The following is a 22,896-nucleotide window of genomic DNA, read 5'->3' as shown; positions in this document are numbered from 1 at the left end:
TCTTTGCCTAGGATTTCCAGTACTATGTTAAATAGAAGTGACAAAAGTGGGCAGCCCTGTCTTGTTCCTGATCTTAGAAAGTTTTGTCTTTCACCATGGAGTATGATTGATGTTATGTTCATAAGATAATCTTCATTAAGATGAAGGAAACAGCATGATTGTATGAAGATAGGAATAAGATATAAACTTTTTCTCTTTATTCTGGTAAAAATATATATATAGTAAAATTTGCCATTTTAACCATTTTTAAGTGTAAGGTACGGCGGTATTAATTACATTCACAGTATTGTGCAACCATCACCACAATTTCCAGAATTTTTTTGTCACCCCAAGAGAAACTCTGTACCCGTTAAGCAAATACTCTCCATTTCCCCTCCCCCTAGAGCCTGGGAACATCAAGTCTACTTCCTGTCTCTATGAATTTGGCTATTCTAGATATTTAATATAAGTGGGATCATACAGTATTTGTGTCTGGTTTATTTAACTTAGTATAATGTTTTCAAGGTTCATCTATGTTGTAGCATGTGTCAGCACTTCATTGTTTTTTATGGCTGTATGATACTCCATTGTATTATAAACTACATTTTGTTTATTCATTCATCTATCGATGGACACTTTTTGGCTATTGTGAATGATGCTACTATGAACATTTTAGTACACAAATCTGTTTATATACCTCTTTTCAGTTCTCTTGAATATATACCTAGGAGAAGTATTGCTGGATCATATGGTAATTATATGTTTAATGTTTTGAAGAACCTCCAAACTCTTTTCCACAGCAGCTGCACCATATTACATTCCCATCAGCAATGTATGAGGGTTTGGACTTCCTTGGTGGTGCAGTGGTTAAGAATCCGCCTGCCAATGCAGTGGACACGGGTTCGAGCCCTGGTCTGGGAAGATCCCACATGCCGTGGAGCAACTAAGCCTGTGCGCCACAACTGCTAACCCTGCCCTCTACAGCCCGCGAGCCACAACTACTGAGCCCGCGTGCCACAATTACTGAAGCTCACGCGCCTAGAGCCCATGCTCCACAACAAGAGAAGCCACTGCAATGAGAAGCCCGCACTCCGCAATTAAGAGTAGCCCCGGTTCGATGCAACTAGAGAAAGCCAGAGCACAGCAACGAAGACCCAACGTGGCCAAAAATACATTAATTAATTTTAAAAAATGTATGAGCATTCTTATTTATCCATCTTCTCACCAACAGTTTTCTTTTTAATTACGTTATCTCTTTTTATTTTACAATACATTTCAAAAATGCCATTACAGTTGCCTTAACTGCTCTATAAGACCTGGAATCAAAGAACACTGAGAATTAGAGCACACAAACATCAAGCTGTAATACCTATTTGTGCTGAACCATTACTACCAAAAGGATGTTGTTTTTTAAATAAGCAGATGTGTGTCAATGCAAAATACAATACAAACTTGTTAAAACAGAACAGTAAACTTTGTTTCAATGGCTATAGAAAGGAGGTGGTTTTGTTTTTTTTCAATGCATCTGGTCTGGCAGCAAGTTCTACTATGCATTTAAAGCAATACGTGCCCTGGGGCTTCCCCTGGTGGCTCAGTGATTAAGAATCTGTCTGCCAATGCAAGGGACACATGTTCAAGCTCTGGCCTGGGAAGATCCCACATGCCATGGAACAACTAAGTCCGGGTGCCACAACTACTGAACCTGAGCTCTAGAGCCCATAAGCCACAACTACTGAGCTCACGTGCCACAACTACTGAAGCCTGTGTACCTAGAGCCCGTTCTCCGCAACGAGAAGCCACTGCAATGAGAAACCCGCCCACCACAAGGAAGAGTAGCCCCCGCTCGCCGCAACTAGAGAAAGCCTGTGCACAGCAACTATGACCCAACATAGCCAAAAATAAAAACAAACAAATAAATAAATGTATATTTTTTAAAAGCAATACATGCCCTGAAAATTTATATTTTCAGTTGTGTGTATCAACTGAATCAGTTTTTTTCTTTTTATTAGAGCCATACTAGTGAGTAAGAAGTGGTACATCATTACGTTTTTGATTTGCATTTCTTTAATGACCAAGGATTTTGAGCATCTTTTCACATGCTTGTTGGCCATTTGTATAGCTTCTTTGGAGAACTATCTATTCAAATTTTTTTCCTAGTTTTTAACTGTTGTTTGTCTTTTTGCATATCACTAATGTATAATGATGTTGAGCACCCTTTTATGCACTGTGTATATCTTCTTTGGAGAAATGGCTATTCAAGTCTTTCCCTCATTTTTTACTTGAGTTGTTTGTCTTTTTGTTGCTGAGTTGTAGGAGCTCTCTATATATCCTGGATACTAGATCATCATCAGATATATAATTTGCAAATATTTTCTCCCATTTTGTAGGCTGTCTTTTCATATTTTTGATAATGTCTTTTGATGCACAAAAGTTTTTAACTTTAATGAAATTCAGTTTATCATGTTTTCTTCTGTTGTGCTTGCTTTTGGTATCATATCTAAGAACTCATTGCCAGATTAAAGGTCATGAGGATTAATTTCTGTATTTTCTTCTATGAGTTTTATAGTTTTGGCTCTTAAATTTGGGAAATTGATCGATTTGAGTTAATTTTTCTATATGGTCTGAGGAAAGGGTCCAACTTCATTCATCCGTATCTGGATGTCCAGGTGTCCCAGAGCCATTAGTTAAAAAGATTAATCTTTCCTCATTGAATGTTCTTGATGTCCTTGTCAAATCAGCTGTCCATAGAAACATGGGTTTATTTCTGGACCCTTACTGCTCTGCTCTCTCACTGATCTCTATGTTTGTTCTTATGCCAGTACCACAGTGTCTTGGTTACTATTGCTTCACAATAAGTTTTGAAATCAGGAAGTGTGAGTCCTCCAACTTTGTTCTTCTTTTATAAGATTGTTCTGACTATTCAGCATCTGCTGAAATCCGTATGAACTTTTAGGAGGAACAGAAGCTGAGAATAAGGGAACAAATAAATAGGTTATGCAATGAAGGAAATCCAATATTATACTAATGCTTCAAAAGAGGCTCAGAGAAAAAGATGGGATGTCCCTTAGTTCAGTTATACCAGATGTCTCAGGGTGAAACCATCTAATCCTGAGACCACTTTTGCTTTGGAACCTGATGAGATATAGGAGAAGACTGCAAACCTGAGTGGCCTTGCTGTGGGAGACATTTTGATAATAAAATATAATGATGGACTAAACTAATTACTCATTTTTCACGTAACAGCTACACGACGAGATATAACACTGGCGTTGTTGGTAAGACTACAATATTAATATTGATAGTCAAATGTATGGGAAAATACAAGCCTCCTATGCCTACCCCATACTGATTCCTCCAGACGTTAGGCATATTCATCTTGTTACTATTGCTCTACCTGTTATATAGACGTACACCAAATGTAGATGATCAGACAGGTATGATCCTTTTGGCTATAACAGATCCTTGGTGAAAAACCAGAGAATGGCTTGTGATATAATAAAGAACTTATCTGGTCTTTGTCTTCAGTTACTGGCACAAAGCTTCAAAAACCTTTGGAATTTCCTGAGCAATAGGAGTCTCTCTGTTATACTAATGAGGTGACTTCTGGCAGGGTTCCTAGATAGCTTCAGGATGAAAGAGGTTACTCACTAGACAAAAACAACCATGCAGGGCTTCCCTGGTGGTGCAGTGGTTGAGAGTCCGCCTGCCAATGCAGGGGACACGGATTCGTTCCCCGGTCCGGGAGGATCCCATATGCCGCGGAGCCGTTAAGCCCGTGAGCCATGGCCGCTGAGCCTGCGCGTCCAGAGCCTGTGCTCCGCAACGCCAGAGGCCACAGCAGTGAGAGGTTCGCGAACCGCAAAAAAAAAAAAAAAAAAAAAAAAAACCATGCAGGGACTTCCCTGGTGGTCCAGTCATTACGACTCTGTGCTTCCACTGCAGGAGGCACAGTTTTGATCCCTGGCCATGGAACTAAGATCTTGCATGCCATGCAGCACGGTCAAAAAAAGAAAAACCATGCAGATTGAAGGGCTGGAGTTGAATTCAATCACATAGCCTATGATTTAATTAATCATGCCTACATAATGAAATCTCATCGAAAAACGCTGGACAATGAGGCTCAGAGAGCTTCCTGGTTGGTGAACACATTGATGTACTGGGAAGGCATACCCTCACTCCACAGGAACAGGAGCTCCTGCCACTCAGGACCCTTCCAGACCTTGTCCTACATAACTCTTCATCTGACTGTTCACTTGCATGCTTTATAATTTTAAAAAGGTAATCATAAATAGAGCACTTTCCCGAGTTCTGTGAGTCATTCTAGTGAATTATTGAACCTGAGGGTTGGTTGTGGGAACCCAGGAATCTGTAGCCAAGTCAGGCAGTATTACAAGTAACCTGGGGATCCCACTTGTGGCTGGAACCTGAAATAAGAGGTCTTACTGAGGACCTTGCATTTTAACTTGTGGGATCTAGCGCTAACTCCAAGTAGTTAGTGTCACCTACAAATTGGCGCTTGCCATCTACCTCTACAAGGATCAAAGTATGAGCTGCTGCAACTGCTGACCTTCAACACCCCCTGAAAGGAGTTCAGGGTGGAGATGAGGAATGAGGCACTCTGTGCTCTGGGAAAAACTGGCAAAACAGGTCTTCAGATACATATTTTCAGGAGACAATTTTATGAGTCCAATTGTTGCATCTCCTTGTACCTAGAAAAGCACTAAAATCATCCTTCATGGTGACACCTGCTCCTAGTGACTAGCAGTAACCTTCACGAGACTAGCAGAAACCTCCTGCAAAAAAATATGTGCTTGATTGCACGTACTCCCCCTGCACCAAAATCACATATATACTGACCCCCCCACCCGACCTCTTTGGAGCAGCTTCTCAGAGCAATCTGAAATGCTGTCTACTGGACTATAGTCCTAATTTTACCCCAAATAAAACTTAACTCACAACTCACAGGTTGTGCATTTTTTTCAGTCAACATTAGTATCAGAATTGGATTGAAATGTAGGACACCCAGTCAGTGTTAGAGAATTGGTGTCAGATACAGTAACTATAATGCTTTGCTGGGTTCTGAAGTCATTCCAGCAAATTATGGAAGCTGCAGGAGTAGTGGGAATACCTGGGAGCATAGATAGCTAGTCAAAGTGAGAACTCCTGAGCTTGAGACTAGCGTCTGAATTTAGGGCAGTCTTATTGCAACTGTGCTCTTACCTGTGAAGTTTGGCCAAACTCTGGGTAGTTGGTGACAGAAGTAATTTCATCCTACATGGAACATTATTCAGCCACAGAAAGGAAAGAAGTACTAATACATGCTACATCATGGATGAACCTTGGAAAACAAGAAAAAAGCCAGTCACAGAAAGAACACATATTATGTGAGTCTGCTTATATGAAATGTCCAGAATAGGCAAATCTATAGAGGCAGAGAGTAGATGAGTGGTTGTTTAAGGGTCAGGATAGGGTGGGGGGTAGGGAGGTTATAGTAAAGGAAAGCAAGTTTCTTTATAAAGTGATGGAAACGTTCTAAAATTAACTGTGGTAAGAGTTACACATATCTGCAAACTTACTAAAAACCACTGAATAATACACTTCAAGTGGGTGAATTGTATGGTATATGAATTATATCTCAACAAAGCTGTCATTTTTTAAAAAGATAGTTATCTTTTATAAATACATACTGAAATAGCTATGTGAAATATAAGGTGTCTGGGATTTGCTTCAAAAGAATCCACTGGGGTGGAAGGGGGAACAGAAGGAATAAGACTGGCCAGAAGTTGATAAGTGCTGAAGCTGAGTGACTGGAAGCTCATTAAACTATTCTCTCCACAGTTATATATGTCTGAAATTTTGCATAAGAGGGAAAAAATAATAATTCCATGCAATAGTCTGGCTCACTCAGAAAAGAGAGGTCTGTCACCTCCTATGGTAAGTTATTGTTTAGAGGCCCCACCCAGAGCCCTCAGATCAGGGAGATGAATTATTGAGGGGAATCTGAGAGGCACAGAAGCCATGGAGTGTGGAGAGGCGATGAGCACAGGGGCTGCTTTGGGCCGGGGCAGCTCAGCCCCTTCAGTCCTCACTGACAACCCACAGACCAGGCTGACCGTGGTGGTGGGTGTAGAGCGAAGGAGAAGATCTGGTAAGAAGCCTCCACACATTCATCTCAGAGGTAACGCAGCCTGGGAGAGCCTCTTGGGAGAGGGGGAGGGCGAAGCCATCTCACATTAGGAAACTGAGGCAAAGGTTGAGGGCAGGACTCAGGAGTCCTGGGAGTTCAGTTTCCCCCATGAGAGCTGATATGAAGCCCACCTGTCTCAGGCCCCGAGGAGACCTGTTGCCCCAGGCTCCTCCTGGAGGGGCCCAAGAGCATCCGCCTGTGTCAGCATGGGATTCTGGAGAGTCAGGTAGAGATGGGATGGGCTGGGATGGGGTGTGGGTAAGTGCAGGGAAGATGGGAGTGATACTGTTGACTCCAGTCCTGCTCACAGGAACAATGCATCACCTTTGACAGAGTCCTGGGTTCTGATGCTCCTCAGGTAGGGGGGTCTGGTAGGGCGATGGGAGGAGGGTTGGAGCACTCAGGACCCTTGATCCTGGAGTGCTGAGTGCTTCCCAAGCTCTCTGGTCAGGGCAGGCTGGGCAGGCACCTAAGTCGGAGATGTGCCTGTGTCTCCCTGCAGGAGGCAGAGCAAGAGTTGCTAGCAAGAGTCCAGTGCATGCTGGGCTCGGTGGGCCGAGGGTACAGTGTGGCCCTGCTGCTTCGGGGTCGAGAAACAGAGGCACCCTGGCTTGTGCCTCAGGTGAGTCCCAGAGGATGCACCAGTCATAGTTGTTATGAGACTCAAGTGTTGGCTCCTCCAGGAGACCTTCGAGAACTTTCCCCTCCCCACCCTAGCTGGACTAGGTGCCTCTCCTTGGGGTTCCTATAGCACCCTGTGGTCCATACAGGATGTTTTGCCAGTGTCAATCACGAAGCTATTGAGAGGTCAGGGAAGGTGGGAGGCTGGGGTCCGTGAGGTGAGAGTCAAGGAGGGGTGATGTGCAAAGATCATATACTCAAGGAAGTCTACTTTTCACTGTTCTTAGTAATACTAACAATGATCATAAACATTTTGTTTTTAGGCTTCATCAAAATGCCCCCAAACTAAAATAGTTGCCTCAAAACGTTGTCATGAGCCCCTACCCTAGCAAACAGGAGGTCCCACTGAAAATGTCTGCTCACTTGTCTGGCTTGCTGTGAACCACAAGGCCAGGGGCTATTTTTGTCCTGGCCACCAAGTCCATAGCACCTAGCACAGGGCCAGGCATAGACTTTGTCCTCAGGAAATGTTGAAAAACAGGTTAATCCTTTCTCAATCCTCACTCACCCTTCTCCTCTTCAGCTGCTGCAGATACTGTTTGAAGAAGCTCTGATGCCGTGCTTAGTACTCTTAGCCTAGTGCAGGTGAGGCCCTGGGGGGAGGGGAAACCCGGGGAGCCAAGGCCATGGTGATGCTGCCAAAGAGCCCGAGGCTCAGGGGCTGCCTGAAGAGTTTGAATCTCTGCTGCTCACCACTGTTGGCTTGCCTTGCTGGGGTCTCCTTTTTCCTGCCTGAGATGGCTGAATTTTGGTGCCCTGCTTGGCTCACAGGGCCAAGGCGGGAGGATCACATGAGCCAAAGGCTGGGGAAAGGTTCGGTTTGTAACAGATGTTGTGCTTGTGTGATCCCAGCTCAGCACCAGTGGGAGGAGTCGGGACCTGCTTGCTCCAGGGACAGAGAACCTGTCGGTGCTGGATGTGGCCCCTCTGGGCTTGTGAGTGTCCAGACCCCAACGGGGTCTGAGGGTGCTTGTCTTAAGGCAGGGCTGACACCCCAAACCAAGCCATTGGAGGCTTCTCGCCACTGCCACCCCAGGGAAGGAAAGTTATGAACTTGGGGTCATGCTTACAGGTTTGGGGTTTGCCCCCAGGACTCCCTCTCACCATCTTCCCTTCATCCCATATCTCCATAACCTCTCACTCTTCTCACCACCCCATCCACTTACACCTCTTCAACTCAGTCATTACCATCCCACGTGATCTGAGCATCTCACGGAGCAGAACTTCAGTTTCTCCATCTATAAAATGGGAGCAATCCCAACTACCCTGTTTCCCTCACTGGGCAGATGATAGGAGAAAAAATAAGATCATGAAGATGAGAGGCTTTTAGGGGATATACTGAGCTTGGAGTCTTGGGGATGATTCTTATAGGCTATTGGGCCCCCATGGGATCCCCATGCAGAGATTCTGGGGGGGCTGGACAGAACCCTTGTGCTTAGGAGCTGAGATCAGCCTTCCTTTCCTCCAGGGTGGTAGAAAATGCCAGTGAAGTGGAGGTGTCTGACTCAAAAGCTGCCTCAGAGCTGTACTTGCAGGCTTCAGGTGGTGAAGGCAGGTGAGGACAGGCGGGTGCCTTCACCCACCCCCACCCCCTAGCCATCTGGCCTGATCCTTTGATCTCCTCCACAGTGCCTGCTCTCTGCTCACTGTCACCATGTCCTGCCCATGGCCTGACCCTCCTGAGGGGCCTGGGACCCAGGGCATGTGGCGAGGAGCCTTGCGGATCCTGCAGCTCCCAGGAGCCCTGTAAGTCTGATGGAGTCTTTTAACAGCTTTGGGGAAGGCTTGGGTAGGTGGCTGAAATATGGATGTGGAGGCCCAGGAGAGCATCAGAGTCTCCTCCTTTCCTCATCTTTGACATGCTGAAGGATTTGCTCCCTTTAGTATTTCTTGTAAGGCAGGTCTACTAGCAATGAACTCCCTCAATTTTTGTTTATCTGGGCATATCTTACTTTCTCTTACATTTCTGAAGGATAGTCTTGCCAGATACAGAAATCTTAGTTGACAGGTTTTTTTTTTTCTTTCAACACTTTAACTGTGTTATCTCACTGCCTTCTGGCCTCCATAGTTTCTGATGAAAAATTGGTTTTTAATCTTACTGAAGATCGCTTGTGCATAATAAACTGCTTCTCTCTTGTTTTCAAGATCTTTGACTTTGGATTTTGACAGTTTGATTATAATCTGTCCTGGCGTAGATCTCTTTGAGTATACCCTCCTTGGAATTTGTTGAGCTTCTTGGATGTGTAGATTCACGCCTTTCATAAGTTTGGGGGAATATTTGAGCGTTATTTCTTCAAATATTATTTCTGTCCTTTTCTCTTTCTCTTCTCCCTCTGGGACTCGCATTATGCATATGTTTGTACACTTGATGGCAGCCCACAGGTCTCTTAGGTTCATTTTCCTTCATTCTTTTTTCTTTCTGCTCCTCTGACTGGATAATTTTATTTGACCTATCTTCAGATTTGTTGAAATTCTTGTGTCTGCTCAAATCTACCCTCTAGTGAATTTCTAATTTCAGTTATTGTACTCTTCAGCTGCCATATTTCTACTTGGTTCCTTTTTATAATTTTTCTTTTTCTTTTTCTTTTTTATTTTGTGGTATGCGGGCCTCTCACTGTTGTGGCCTCTCCCGTTGTGGAGCACAGGCTCCGGATGCACAGGCTCAGTGGCCATGGCTCACGGGCCCAGCCGCTCCACGGCATGTGGGATCTTCCCAGACCGTGGCACGAACCCGCGTCCCCTGCATCGGCAGGCGGATTCTCAACCACTGCACCATCAGGGAAGCCCCATTTTTATAATTTCTATTGTTCTATTGATAGTCACTGAGACATCATTTTCTTTTTTTTTTTCTTTATCTTTATTCCCCTTCTCCCACCACAAAATTTTTAGGAAAATTCCCAAGATAGCAGTGAAGCTAGAAGTTGGGTGGGAAAGAGGGAACTGGGAGTTGACAGAGGAGCCAGCCTTGGTGAGACATCATTTTCTTGATTTAGTTTTCTGAAAATATCTAAGACAGTTGATTTAATGTCTTTGTCTACTGAATCCAGTGTCTGTGTCCTCAGGGACAGTTTTTATTTATTTCTTTTTCTTTTTTCCCTGTGAGTGAACCATACTTTTTTTTTTTAATTAAAAAAATTTATTTATTTATCTGGCTGTGCCAGGTCTTAGCTGAGGCATGTGGGATCCAGTTCCCTGACCAGGGATCAAACCTACATCCCCTGCACTGCAAGGCGGATTCTTTACCGCTGGACCAGCAGGGAAGTCGCTTGAGGCTCCTTCTAACCTGGCCAGGTACTGTGCTGGGATCTAGCATCAATCACAGCAGACTGGACCACAACCTCTCTCATGGCCCTCACAGCTTTGTGGGGGATAGACGATGCAATTCTCAGTGCTAAGTGCTATAAATGAGGGAACTAGTGACTTGTGGGAACAAACAGGTGTACCTGGCCCAGGCTGGAGTGGAGCAGAGAAGATGGCATCTAAGCTGAGACTTAAAGGACAAACAAATTAGCCAGAGAAATTCACTAGACTCAGATCAACAGGGCAGTTTGTGCTCATCACATGGAGGCACTAAGTAAACAGACCTTGTTTAAACAAGAAACAAAACTTTTGTGCACAGAGGTCGGATCAGGGGAAGGTGGGAGACATGCCCTTAGGAGAGAACCCTGTATGAGCAAAAGTCCAAACGGAAGCAATGGCAAAATAGGTTCTGGGTGTTGCAAACTGTCCATCTGGCTGGAGCCTGGCAGGTGCATGGTCAGAAACAAGGCTAAAGAGATCAGCGTGTGCCACGCCTCTAGATTTGGACTTTACCCCAAGGACGATGGTGAACTATTGAAATGCATGTGTCATCTCAGTTCTGTCCCTCACTAGCCATGTGAATTTGGTCAAGTTAGGTCACTTCTCTGATCCACTGTTTCCAAATCTGTAAAATGGCAATTACCTCAAAGGTTACCATTAGATAAAACGAAATAATAATATAAAGTAAGTAGAGCAGAGCCTGGCACACAGGTTGCGCTCAACAAAGTGTATGTATTATCACTGAAGACTTCCGAGGAGAGGGAGAGATGGCGCCGGGAGTGGACGGGGCTGAGACTCCAGTTGGAGGCCCTTCAGGCAGAACGGGACACTACAGGACCTGACAGCCCTCTATGATCTGCACATGCAGGCTGCCTGGGCTTGGACATGCCACGTGCTGCAGGTCAGTGAGGACAGAGGGCAGGCCTTGAATTGGTTCCAAGGCTGGCTGACTGATAGGGATCTCTGAATCTGCGCACAGGTATTCTGAGCCTGGCGGGGGCTGTGGGAGGAACAGGCCATGGCCGCAGAGCAACACTATCGCAGCCTGCTGGCTGGCATCCTGCAAGACACCATCAACGTGGCCACGCAGAACCAGGAGCTCCAAGCCCAGAGCCAGCGACTTCAGCAGACTAGACTGGGAGCAGGCATGCTGGATCCCCGCCCTGAGGAGAAACGTGGGGATCAGGAATCCTTCAGGGGCAGTCTCCTCTCTCCTCATTCGTAAATGTCCTAGGAGAGGAGTTGGGACACAACAGCCAAGCTAACCTTCCTTATGGATAATTAATAACACCACTAACTAGGTCTCATTGTGCCAGTTCCTGCTGAGCACACTAACATCCCTTATTTGATTTAGCCATTTCCAGTCCCCTTTATAGTAGTAGGTATCATTTGATGCCCCCATTTCAGAGATAAGCCAACTAAAGCTAAGAGAGGTTAAGTAACTGTTCAAGGACAGTCAGCCAATAGGTGACAGAGCCAGAATTAAAACTCAAGCCTGGTTGGCTGTAGTTCTACACTGCCAGCAACAGTAGTTCACAAGTTGCAGTGTGCATCAGAATCACCTAGGAAGCTTACTGAAAGGAAAAGAAAAAAAAAAAGGAATAAAGAAAATAAAAGATTCCCAAACCTCACTCCCTAAGATTCTGCTTCAGCAGGACTGGGACTTCTCTTTTTTTTTCCCACAAGCTTACCAGGTATTCTACCACGGGAGCAGGGCCTGACATTCCTCTGGTCATGAGAAGAGATGACAGGCAGGAATATCAGCGAGGGATCCAGAGATGAGAAAGGAGACCACCTTGAGTCCTAAGAGTTCTCTAGCCTACAGTCTGCAGTTTGCCTTGCTAGGCCCAACACTATCTATTCCCAAGACTCCTTCCAAATTCTCCAGGGCCCAAGTTTTATGCTTCAGAGAAACTTCCAAAGCTCCGTGACAGAAAAGAGTCTTGGCTCCATGGCATTCTCAAAGGAAACAATGCTATTAGCAACAGCTGGGAGAAAACAGCCTCTTCTCTTAGTCAATAAGTCACCCCAGGATTAAGATACTCAGGGCACCAGAGGAATGAAATTATGTTTGAGAGGAGCTATGCAACACAAAAGACACAGGACAATTATGGCCAATTGTAGGAACCACCTATATCCCAGAGCACTTTATTAAGACCTTATTGCTTATACAGACACTGACTGAGCTATACAATTTTCCCTGTGCCTGGTCCCAGGTCACTCTGTGTAGAGTTTCCCTAGGATGTTGGGAGCTGGGACACTGCTAGGAAAGGGCAGGACCCAGAGTGGGAAGGATGGTACCTCCTAGAAGCTATAGAGGGGGCAGTGGGCTTCGAGAGAGCCCTTAGGGTGAGCAGAGAGGTCAGGAGTGTAGGCTTAAGCCAGGGCCCAGGGGCAACATTCCCTGAGATGAGTCAAGCCCCAGTCCTCTCTGAGGTTTCCAGAACAAAGGCTGGATGTGGAGCTAGCGGGGGCATTATTTCCAGGTGCTGCTGCAGCTAGGGGAGCGTGGCAGAGGCCTGGGTGATGGGCGTATAATCTGCAGCAACTGGGCTTTCCTACATGACAGTGGGGGGTGAGTATGTTATGGGGGAGTCATGCACCATGGCTGGGCTGGAGCAGCCAGCACCAGGCCTGGGGACGGAGGGTCTGCTGGGGTAACCACAGTAGGCAAGGAAAGCCAACTGCTGCCCACACCCCACTTTAAGAAACTGCATTCATGCAGGTTGAGGCAGGGCACCTCCTCCCATCAGGCACGGTATCATTTCTCAGGCCCATGAACTGATGCTCCCCTAATTCCTTAGTCAGGAAGAACTTCTGGGGGTGTAAGAGTTTCCGTAACCAAACCCAGGCTTCAAGTCTCCCAGGCTCAACCCTCCATCCACCTACCTCCAGAGACTGACATGGCTGCTCGCACTTCCCCAGCTTTTCTCGCAAGGCACTTGTTACAGGGCTGCTGAGGGGAGGGGTCAGCACTGGGAGGTGGCTCCGATGGTGGCGCCCAATCTACAGGTCAGGAATCAGGGTGGAGGTGGTAAGGGGCTAGCGACTGCCATAGTACAGGCGCACAGCCAGGCCAATGAGCAGCGTGGCCAGGAAGAAGGCAGCTGTGAGCTGAAGCTGCAGCAGGGCTGCTGAGAGCACGGCGTTGACCACTAGCGAGCAGGACACAACGAAGAGGCGTGTAATGCTGCTGCCGTGCTTCATGACAGCTGACATGAGCAGCCCATTCAGCGCCTGGCTCAGCACTACGAGGGCTGCCCATCCTGAGAAACCCTCCAGGAGGCCTGGGCCGGGGCCGCCACCTGCATGCAGACCTAGGTTCAGGAGCACACCAAAAGTGTAGAGGAAGAGGTTCTGGAGTGCCAGGGGCAGCCGCTGTCGCTTCATGAGCAGCTCTGTGTACACGGAAGACAAGCCTGAGATGAGGCAGTACAGGATGAGAAGCAGCAGTCCCAGTGGACTGATATGCAGGGGCATGGGGCCTGCAGCAGCTGCAGAAGGGGGCCCAGGAAGGGTGTTCCTAGGGTCCCGGAGGCCACCAGCTGCATAGCAAGCTCCTGCTGCCATGAGCAGCAGCAGTGCTAAGCCCTGGCGTGCAGAGAGGCGGTGTCGGAGGCAGAGGCAGTAGAACAGGGCTGTGCTTCCAATCTTGAGATTGCTCAGCACCTGGTAGGTGCTGGGATCCATGTAACGTTGAAGGTAGATCACCAGGTTGTTGCTGGCGCCGTAGAGCAGGGCTGATAGTGCGAACGGGGCAGCCTGGCGCCAGGGTGGGGTCCCCTGGGGCCATGCTTGCCAGCCCACCAGGAGGGAGAAGGCGCACAGCAGCAGCTTGGTCAGTTCAGTCAACAATACAGCCGAAGAGGGTCGGAAGGGCACATGGCCATCCACGTGGCACAGTGCCAGCAATGGGGCATGGGCACCGTACATGGCAGTGGACAGGAGTAGCATCAGGGTCCAGCGGGCCTGCCTGGGATGGCCCAGGCCTGGTACACCCCCGTCCTCTACACTCATGCCCAAACTAGACCCTGGGTGGCCTGTGTAGCTAGCAAGGGGGGTCAGTGGGGATTGCGACACATTCGGGGAAAATCAAGTTATGGAGCTGGCTCCCAGGGGACAGGAACCTTGGTACATCGCCAGAGAGAATACTGAGAATCAGAGTCAGCTGCAAACTCCACAGTAAGGGCTAGAAGAGGAAGGGGCTGGTGGTTCTAGAAGCCACTGTCTTGGGGCCAATGCCATGGGGTTATGGAGGCGAGGAGTCCAGGTTGCTGGCTGATGAGCCACTGTCCAGCCTCTGCAAGAAGGCGGCAGGAAAGCTGGATACAGCAAATGGGTGAAAGCCGGGGAGGCCAGATATGGCATCTGTGGTTGAAAGGCCTCCACCTGCAGGCCCCAGCTGCTCATCCTGCCTCCCCCATGGGATCCAGAGCTAGTCGGGCCCCTTGCGCAGTGATCGAAGATAGTCCCTCAATGTCTTCTCCACATTGGGCACAGCATACGCCTGAGCTGCATATATGCCAGTGCAGGTGCCCACCGCAAAGCCTAATACTGCTGACGCCCTCAGTTTGGCCACCACATAGCCAGCCAGGAAGCCCTTGAGGAATGGAGAGGACAAGAGAGAGCCATCCTGTGGAGGAAAATGCAGGAGAAAATTCAGCCAGGCTCTCCCCTTCTCTACCCAGGAGCTACTCAAGCTGGGCTTAGCATGTTCCACTGCCTGCTCCTCCTTACTCTGGAAAACCGTAGTATGCTCACCAAAGATTTTTTTCAAGGTCCTGGGCAGAAAAAGAACCTACGAGTCATGATCACACAATGTCAGAACCCTGAGGTTAGAAGGTTCTAACCACAGAATCCCATTGAGAGAGATGTCCCTGAGGAATCTGACCCCTGCTTGCTTCTCCAGTTTCATATCCTAGCATGCTCCCCCACTACTGCAGCCAAACTGAACTGCTTTCACCTTGCATGTTCATCATGCTACCTCTGACCGCAAGGGTTTTGCCTATGCTGTTCCATCTGCCTGGAATGTTCCCTCCTCCCCGCTTCACCCAGTTAACCCCTACTTAAGATCCCAGTTCAAAGGCCATTTTCTCAGGGAAACTTTCCTTGGGGTCACAGAGAATAGGCCCACAATAACCAACCATTTGCTGAATAAATCTCTACCACCCACTCAAAAGCATATTGGCCAACTGAAGCCTAAGCGGGAAGCAGGGGGCAGGTGCACCTTTACCTGGTCTACACCACTGTTGACTTCATCTTCCACACGCTGCTGCAGGCGCTCCAGCTGGTTCTTGAGAAATGCCAGGTCCTTAAGCTTGGGCAGAGAATCCTAGGACAAAAGAGAGGTTGGCTCCAGAAGGTTGACCCAGCCCCATCCCCTGCTCAAGTCTATCAGAGGCTGGGGGCAGGAGGCAGTGAGCCTAAGAAACCACTTCCTATAAAACCTTCCTGAGATGATAGTGGTAAAGGAAGAAAGGCATTGAAAAGTAAAGAATTCACACGGGGGCCTGGGAGGGGGTGACCGATGGGACCTGCATCGGTAACTTACAGCAACTCTTACAGGAATTTTATACAGTAAGAGGTGTATAGAGAAGACAAGAGGGGCAGCTAGGGGACCTAGGTTTATCCAGCAAGCGCTGGTGAGCAGGAAGCTACCTGAAAGTCTGTCTTGTCGTCTGTGTCCCGAGGCCTAACATAGGGACTCCAAGTACTTGGTAAATGTGTGGTTGGCGCTGAACTTCCAGACTAACGCTGAGGCAGTTCCTTGGACAATTTGGGGGTAAACCTGATTTCTGACTAGGCTTCTCCCTCTTCCTCCCCAAACCCATCCCAAACTGAATGTGTGACTGGATGAGTTGCGGTTTGGTGCGGGGGGAGGGAACGTGGCTGTCTGCAAGAGTGTGGGTAAATGAATTCAGGATTTTGGTCGCACATGACGACGAAATTAGTGTGTCCAAGGAATGTGTTCGAATGCGGGTGTGTCTGTGTTGTTGGAAACTTCCTGTCTCTGGAAGGGAAATTTCGGTGGCTAGGGAACGGAGCAGAGCGAGGAGTGTCTGCAAGTAAGGATCATGACGGTCCGGGGTTGGTGGGGAGACACCTGGGGGATTCCCGGTTCCGCTTGCCTTGCGCAATGCTCCGCCACTCCACTTCCCATTATTGAGGCAGTCGACAGGAGTAAAAGTCCGCTCCCAGGAGAAACAAGGGGCATCCCCCACCCAGGGGTCCCCTCCCCATCTGTCGCCTCTCCCCAGGACTAAAAAGTTGTGAAGCCCACCCCGGACTGCAGACAACCCTCCAGTTTGCTCACCTTGTCATCCGCCATCTTCTCTGCCGAGCTTGTGGCGCAGGCGCAGCACCGCCTCCATCCTGGCAAATGCTACTGCCATCTTTACTGAGGGCGCAGGCACTTCCGGGGCATTTCTGGAACGGGTAGAGGAGCTTTCCTGAAGGTCTTCTTTTCTCAGATACTCCCACGTGACCTCTCCCTTTGAGACCCAGGCTGCGTGTGCGCGCGCGTAGACTACCTGAACGCCATGATCTCACTCGTGCGCGTGTGCGCTCCGCGCAAGTTCGCCTGGCGGATCCTCCGCCGCTTGATGAGCTCACAATCGAGCTATGATGTCAGCGTGCGCGCCACGGACCTTGCTCCTCCTCCAGACCTTCGCACGCCAACGCGCGGCAACTGGGGGATCAGGACGGCTGTTTGCACGCGCCACCTTTCGACAGGAGGCGCTGCTCAGGCGGGTCCTTTCCCGTCCCCAGGACCCGGCCCCTGCCCCGCCCCGTATCTGTGCGGCGCCAGCTGGCCAGGCCGATTCCAGCGCAGAGAGGCTGGACTTATAGGCGCAGCAGCTCCGGAGGCGAGCTGGGGACGCGACCAGGGCTATGCTGGGCAAGGATTACATGCTGGCCATCATTCTGGTCAACTGCGATGGTGTGCACAGAGGGTCCCGATGGGAGGATCGGGAGCTGAGGGGGGACGAGGGAGCGCGAAAGGCTACCCCAGCCTCAAAGACAGGGAGGGGCGTACGTCTCGGAGTGAGGACCAGGGAACAAATGAACCCCGATCTTTGCACTGCAGTATCCAAGGTTGGAAGCCTGGACCCTCAGGCTGAACCTTCAGCGCTAAGTTGTGCCTTTTGGGTTGGAGGAAGGGTTATGACAAAGTGTTATTCTGAGCGCACATATATGACTTCCTTCTCCAATCCCACGTTCCTGTAGATGACTTGTGGGGGGACCAGAGTCTGGAGGGGGAGCCAGGTTTGCCCCCTGGCTGGAGGAAGATCCGCGATGCTGCAGGTACTTATTATTGGCATGTACCCAGCGGTAGCACCCAGTGGCAGCGCCCAACCTGGGAGTCAGGAGATGCAGAGGACCCAGGCACGGTAGGTGAAGTGTGAGGAGGGGGCCTGAGCTCATGTGTGGATCTAAGCCTGCTGCCACACTGACCTAGCCCCCTCTCTACAGAAGACGGAGGGAATTTGGGGACTTCGGCCCCCCAAGGGGAGATCCTTCTCCAGCCTGGAGAGCTCACTGGACCGGAGGTAACAGAGATAGGCCAGGCAAAAATGAAAGGCTTGGGGTTCCATGGCACTCAAAGATGCAGCTGGACCCACAGTCTGCTTTCCAACACAGGTTCTGGACTGTGTCCCATTTTTAGGGTTTTGTTATGTGTTCTTGGCTCTGTCCCATATTGTTGACTCTCCCAGTGTTTTGAGTTGTGCTCATTGTTCCAAGCTGTTTTTTGCTACATGTTGTTTTATGTATTCTGGGTCCTGACCTCTAATGTTCTAGGCCTTGGTCACTACCCTAGGTTCTGTCCACGGAGGTTCCTATCCTGTGTTCTAGGGTTTTCTTGTCCTGATTTGGGGCTCTGGTCCAGATTTTGGACCCTGTTCCATGTTTTTTTTATTCTGTGTCCTGTGTGTTGAATTTTCCCTCAAATTCTAAGCCATGCTTTATGTTACATTTATGTAATATGTCCCGGGCCTTGTCTCACTCTGACTTTATATTTGGGACACTATATTCTGGGTCTTATCCCACATCTTGTGCCCATCGAGTAGTCTGGTCCTCACCATTGTCCCTTCTGTAGGAATTGTGGTCCTCTTACGAGCTCTGCTCTATTCCAGTAATTCTCTGTCCTGGTATGGTGAAGAATCCTACATCCAGAGAATGGAGCCAGGGGCTAAGGTAGTGATTTGGGCCTGAGGGCCAACCCAGGGCATTGGGGAGGGTCCCAAGGGAAAGGTCAAGGGTGAGACTGGGCTGAGCAGAGGTAATCAAGGCTGAAGGGAGGTCTCACCGGGTTTATATATGTGGAGCCTGTGGCACCTCCCACCCTACTTCACCTCTACTTAGGGTCCTCCTGTCCTTTTCCTCAACCTGTCAGTGCTTTGCAGTCCGCTCTCTGGGCTGGGTAGAAGTACCTGAAGAGGACCTGGTACCAGGGAAGAGCAGTATTGCTGTCAATAACTGCATCCAGCAGCTGGCCCAGACCCGTAGCCAGAGCCAGCCCCCGGATGGTACCTGGGGTGAGGTAAGCTGGCTGGCCCTTCAAGGGGTTCAGCCCAGCATCCAGCAAAGGTGGTTGTCCCTGAATTGCCTGTTCCTCATGGCAACCACCTTCATCTGAGCTCAGGGCTGACCTCTCCTTGGCAGGGCCAGAACATGCTGATGATCCTGAAGAAGGATGTGATGAGCCTGGTGAATCCCCTGGACCACAGTCTGATCCACCGCCAGCCCCTGGTGCACATTCGTGTATGGGGTGTGGGCAGCTCCAAGGGCCGGTGAGGACCCCTACATCCCTCGAAGTGAGAGTTGCTCCTCCCTCCCCCTTGCAGGCTGTGATCCCCACTGATGCTGACCCACTGTACTTGAACCCCTGGACACAGGTCCTCTGACATGTACCCAAGCTGTGCCTCCCCTGCCTGGTCGAGCCCTGGTTGGGGAGGGTGGGCCCAGCTCAGCAGGGACGGATGGGGGAGAGCCTGAGAGGCTGGGCTGATTCTCTCCTGTGCTCCCACATGCTTCTGGAACAGTGACAGGTGAGTGACAGCCAGGTGCCTGGAGCCCCAGCCCTGATCTCCTTGTTCCATCCCGGTCATAACTCTGACTTTCCAGCCTCCTGCAGGCACTACAGGCCCCTGTCCCTACCTAGCCCTACCCCAGCTCCATCCCTGGCCCTGCCCTAGCCCCATCTCTGACCCTGCCAGGGACTTCGCTTTTGTGGCGGGTGACAAAGACAGCTGTATGCTCAAGTGCCATGTGTTTCGCTGTGACGTCCCTGCCAAGGCCATTGCCAGTGCCCTACACGGGCTCTGTGCCCAGGTAAGGGCCAGGAGTGGGTCAGGGAATGTGGGTATGGAGCTGGGTCTGAAGCTGCTAAGGTGGTTGGGTTAGGGTGGTATTGGCTCCCTTACCTCACTTCCCCCTCCCTACACCTCATGCTGGCTGCATTGTGTTTCAGATCTTGTCAGAGCGAGTAGGGGTCAGTGGTGATTCCCCTTGCTGTTCGATAGACCCCATCTCCCCTGAAGACCTGCCTCGACAAGGTATGGGGAGGGAAGGGCCGCACTGTACCAACAGGCTAATTTGGTGAAAGATAGGAAGGGGGTTCTGGTTATTTAGTACTTCTCTGGAGATAGAGAACTTCTGAGGTGTCCTTGTCCCAGGGATCCCAAACTCTAAACTGGAGGAACATCCATGGCTTTTTTTCTGCTAGTTCCAGTTCCCTTAGAAGCGTGGAGAAAGGGGTCATTGAGAGAGTACCCAGGCCAACTTGGTGTATATATTTCAGTGGAGCTACTGGATGCGGTGAGCCGGGCTGCTCAGAAGTATGAGGCACTGTACATGGGGACCCTGCCAGTCACCAAAGCCATGGGTGAGGACTGAGTGGGCTGGAGGGGGTGGGCTGCATAAGAGAAGAGGAAGGTGGGAAAGGAAGGATCTACCACCATTTCTAAGAGTGCTCCCATGGCCCTCTATAGCCTGGGGTGTACCACCCTTCTCAACTCAGGAGTCTAAGCCTGGCTGCAGCTATTCTGTTCCCATCTCTCTGAATCCTAAGTCAGTGAGAGGGGCCTAGACACTCCCTGCAGATCTTTCTTTACACCTGGGAGACACCATGGTGGGCTTGTCCCCCCCCCCCAGGCATGGACGTGCTGAACGAGGCCATTGGTACCCTCACCACCCATGGGGACCAGGACGCCTGGGTCCCTGCCATGCTCAGTGTATCTGACTCTCTCATGACTGCACATTCCATTCAGGTACCAGCCAGAAGAAGGTGAAGTTGGGGGTGTGGAGGGGTGGGTGGGGATGCCAAGGGGTTATTGCTTGCTACTGGAAGCGCTCAGTGGGTCCAGCTAGTACCTGGCCCTCTAGTGACTAGGCCTGATTTGGGCAGGCAGAGGCTGGTGCAGAGGAGGAGCCACTGTGGCAGTGCCCTGTGCGCCTCGTGACCTTTATTGGTGTTGGTCGTGACCCACATACCTTTGGCCTCATTGCCGACCTGGGCCGTCAGAGCTTCCAGTGTGCGGCCTTCTGGTGCCAGCCCCATGCAGGGGGACTCTCCGAAGCTGTGCAGGCTGCTTGCATGGTGAGTTAGGGGTGGGAATGGGTGGGTGGGATTGCCCTGCAGCTGGTCTGTACCCCTGACTGGGGTTCAGGATCGGCAACTTCTCCAGAGATCACAAACCAGCCATGCCAGGGCTGACTGTGGTTCAGTAGTATTTTATTTGACCCTCATGCTGTTTTTTAATAGGTTTTAATTAGTTGCCAATATTTAAAGGCCAGGACATTTCACATAATAATTGCCATTTGTGTTTTTCGTAAAATATCAGAAGCTCTGACACTTGGGTCCACATGTATACATTTCAGCATTTAGCTGGAATTGTGTAAGGGCTGTGCCTTGAAGGGTGAGCATTGTCTTTCCTGTTTTCTCTCATTTAAATTGTTTTCTGGTTATCTGTGGGCATTTGAGTATGGGACACTTGCACTCAGTTCAGTTCACTTATTCACTCAAATACGAGTGCTTGCCGGAACTCAACCATACTTGACCCTGGGAATTCAGTGGTTTAGAGGTCATAGCCTTTGCCCTCACAGAACACTTAGGTTAGAGCAGAGACAGGCCAGAAAGAAGTTGTACACCACAGGATGATGGAGGATATGGCCCCTTCGGAGGTTCAAGAAGGCTACCTGAAAGAGGGGATAGAAAACAGAGTTGAAGGTCCAAGGAGGGAAGTTATCCAGGTGAAGGGGAATGGGACAGGACATGTGCCAAGTACAGGGAACCCCAGCTGTGAAGGTGAGAGGGATGTCAGTGGATTAGAGTATGTGAAAGAATCTAGTGTGCAGGGATCTCGAATCTCGAGTGCAGGGCGGGATGGAGTGAGAGATAGGGGCAGAAAGAATGGCAGAATCCAGGTCATGGGAGAACTTACAGGGTAGGGTGATGAATTTGTTTTATCTTGAGGCACTTTGAGCCATTGAAAGGTTTTGAGCAGGACGGTGAAGTCAAGTTTGTGGATTTTGAAGATCACTGAAGCTATAGTATGGGTAGAAGATTTGGAAGACACAAGAGAAGTAAGAAGACCATTTAGAACCCTGTTGAGTTCAAATGAGAGAGGAGCAGAGCAGTTGCACTGGGACTGGGTTGTAGAACATCCCCTTGACTAGGGAGTCCACTTTCCCAGGGTCCAGTCCACTGCAGTGAGAGACGGAGGAGAGTTAGCATAGTGATAGGTATGGTTAAGAGCACAGGTCGTGCAATCAGAACTGGTTTTGAATTCCAATTTTATCAATTTCTGATTACATGACCTTGGGCAAGTCATGTATTCTCTCTGAATCTCACTTCCTAATTTGCAAAGTGGTGATTATAACACCTGATAAATAACTAGATCGATTAGATTACATATATAAAGAACTTAACACAGTTTCAAGCTCTCCTTAAATGCTCAGTGAATGTGAAGTTTTAGGCTTTTGTTATTGAGCTACCTGTTAATGCTGTAGGCACTCCAAATGTGGCAGAGTACCAGCTTCTTTTCCTACTGAAGCCTTGGCCGGGTCCCTGTCCTGCAGAAGCTTTCAGGGGGTCCAGGGGCAGAAAGGAGCTGGATCCTCACATTCCCCTTCTCCCTAGGTTCAGTACCAGAAGTGTCTTGTGGCCTCTGCGGCTCGAGGCAAGGCCTGGGGTACCCAGGCCCGTGCCCACCTGCGGCTCAAGCGGACCAGCTGTGTGGACTCCCCTGGAGGTCCCCTGCCCCTCCCCCTGCTCAAAGGAGGGGTTGGGGGTGCAGGGGCAGCCCCCCGAAAGCGGGGCGTCTTCTCTTTTCTTGATGCCTTCCGGCTGAAACCCTCTCTACTCCACATGCCCTAAATTAATCGGGGAGGACTGGGGAAGGAGGTTCTGGGTCCATGCCCGACTCTGTACCGCTTCATTCCCCAGGGACCTGCAGCCTCTCGCCCCTTGGAGCCTTCTCTGCCTTCCCCACTGACCCTTGCCCACCCTCTGTTGCCCAATTTATTGTTTATATGGATGATTGAGAGGCCCTGTACCACAGCCTAGGCCCCGGGCTCTCCTCTCCCTGGGTCCCTGTGTTCCTTGCCCCTGTCCAGCCCTGGACAGTTGGCTCTACCTCAGCAACACTTTATAGCAAAATCAGTACAAATAAAAATCCCTCAGTGACCTCACTGGATGTGAGTATGTTGGGCCTGGGACTGGGTTGGGAGTTAACAACCTGTATGAG

The 22,896-nt window shown here is 49.5% G+C and overlaps 3 protein-coding genes across 5 annotated transcripts; 1 reads left to right on the top strand and 2 right to left on the bottom strand.

Annotated features, from left to right (window-relative positions):
- Window positions 1–175: 175 nt before the first annotated feature.
- SLC35A4 (solute carrier family 35 member A4) lies at window positions 176–14,164 on the bottom strand. Its single transcript, XM_067031774.1, has 3 exons — window positions 13,037–14,164; window positions 5,200–5,317; window positions 176–2,944 (listed from the first exon to the last, which is right to left on the bottom strand). The coding sequence occupies exon 1, from the start codon at window positions 14,162–14,164 to the stop codon at window positions 13,190–13,192; it is 975 nt and encodes a 324-aa protein (XP_066887875.1). The 3' UTR covers window positions 176–2,944; window positions 5,200–5,317; window positions 13,037–13,189.
- On the bottom strand, window positions 176–16,554 carry LOC131755117 (SLC35A4 upstream open reading frame protein). Of its 2 annotated transcripts, XR_010840253.1 has the most exons (5): window positions 16,461–16,554; window positions 15,381–15,479; window positions 13,037–14,780; window positions 5,200–5,317; window positions 176–2,944 (listed from the first exon to the last, which is right to left on the bottom strand). XR_010840253.1 is itself a non-coding variant. In XM_059061356.2 (3 exons), exons 1-3 carry the CDS (start codon window positions 16,473–16,475, stop codon window positions 14,583–14,585), a joined length of 312 nt encoding a protein of 103 aa, XP_058917339.1. In that variant the 5' UTR covers window positions 16,476–16,554; the 3' UTR covers window positions 12,256–14,582. The 2 variants fall into 2 exon arrangements, 1 of the variants encoding a protein (XP_058917339.1); XM_059061356.2 differs by lacking the exons at window positions 176–2,944; window positions 5,200–5,317 and having other exon boundaries at window positions 12,256–14,780.
- A 22-nt stretch (window positions 16,555–16,576) lies between these two features.
- APBB3 (amyloid beta precursor protein binding family B member 3) lies at window positions 16,577–22,840 on the top strand. 2 transcript variants are annotated; one of them, XM_059061290.2, is made up of 12 exons: window positions 16,577–17,087; window positions 17,375–17,538; window positions 17,621–17,697; window positions 18,283–18,343; window positions 18,543–18,689; window positions 18,812–18,939; window positions 19,366–19,480; window positions 19,620–19,704; window positions 19,950–20,033; window positions 20,303–20,418; window positions 20,556–20,747; window positions 22,290–22,840. In XM_059061290.2, the coding sequence occupies exons 1-12, from the start codon at window positions 17,039–17,041 to the stop codon at window positions 22,524–22,526; spliced, it is 1,455 nt and encodes a 484-aa protein (XP_058917273.1). In that variant the 5' UTR covers window positions 16,577–17,038; the 3' UTR covers window positions 22,527–22,840. The 2 variants fall into 2 exon arrangements, with proteins under 2 accessions (XP_058917273.1, XP_066887873.1); XM_067031772.1 differs by having other exon boundaries at window positions 16,692–17,087; window positions 19,875–20,033.
- The last annotated feature ends 56 nt before the right edge of the window (window positions 22,841–22,896 follow it).

This window comes from Kogia breviceps, chromosome 4 (genome assembly GCF_026419965.1).
Source record: "Kogia breviceps isolate mKogBre1 chromosome 4, mKogBre1 haplotype 1, whole genome shotgun sequence".
Classification (NCBI taxonomy): domain Eukaryota; kingdom Metazoa; phylum Chordata; class Mammalia; order Artiodactyla; family Physeteridae; genus Kogia; species Kogia breviceps.
The sequence above is the reverse complement of the archived record's forward strand: the minus strand, read 5'-3'. Positions and strand labels throughout refer to the sequence as shown.

Coding starts and splice junctions, on each gene's coding strand:
- SLC35A4 (XM_067031774.1), bottom strand. CDS start 14,164: ATGAGTGTAGAGGACGGGGGTGTACCAGGCCTGGGCCATCCCAGGCAG.
- LOC131755117 (XM_059061356.2), bottom strand. Junction 14,781..15,380: donor TCAACAGTGGTGTAGACCAG/GTAAAGGTGCAC, acceptor TTTCCTCCACAG/GATGGCTCTCTCTTGTCCTC.
- APBB3 (XM_067031772.1), top strand. CDS start 17,039: ATGCTGGGCAAGGATTACATGCTGGCCATCATTCTGGTCAACTGCGAT. Junction 18,690..18,811: donor CGGATGGTACCTGGGGTGAG/GTAAGCTGGCTG, acceptor TCTCCTTGGCAG/GGCCAGAACATGCTGATGAT. Junction 18,940..19,365: donor GTGGGCAGCTCCAAGGGCCG/GTGAGGACCCCT, acceptor TGACCCTGCCAG/GGACTTCGCTTTTGTGGCGG.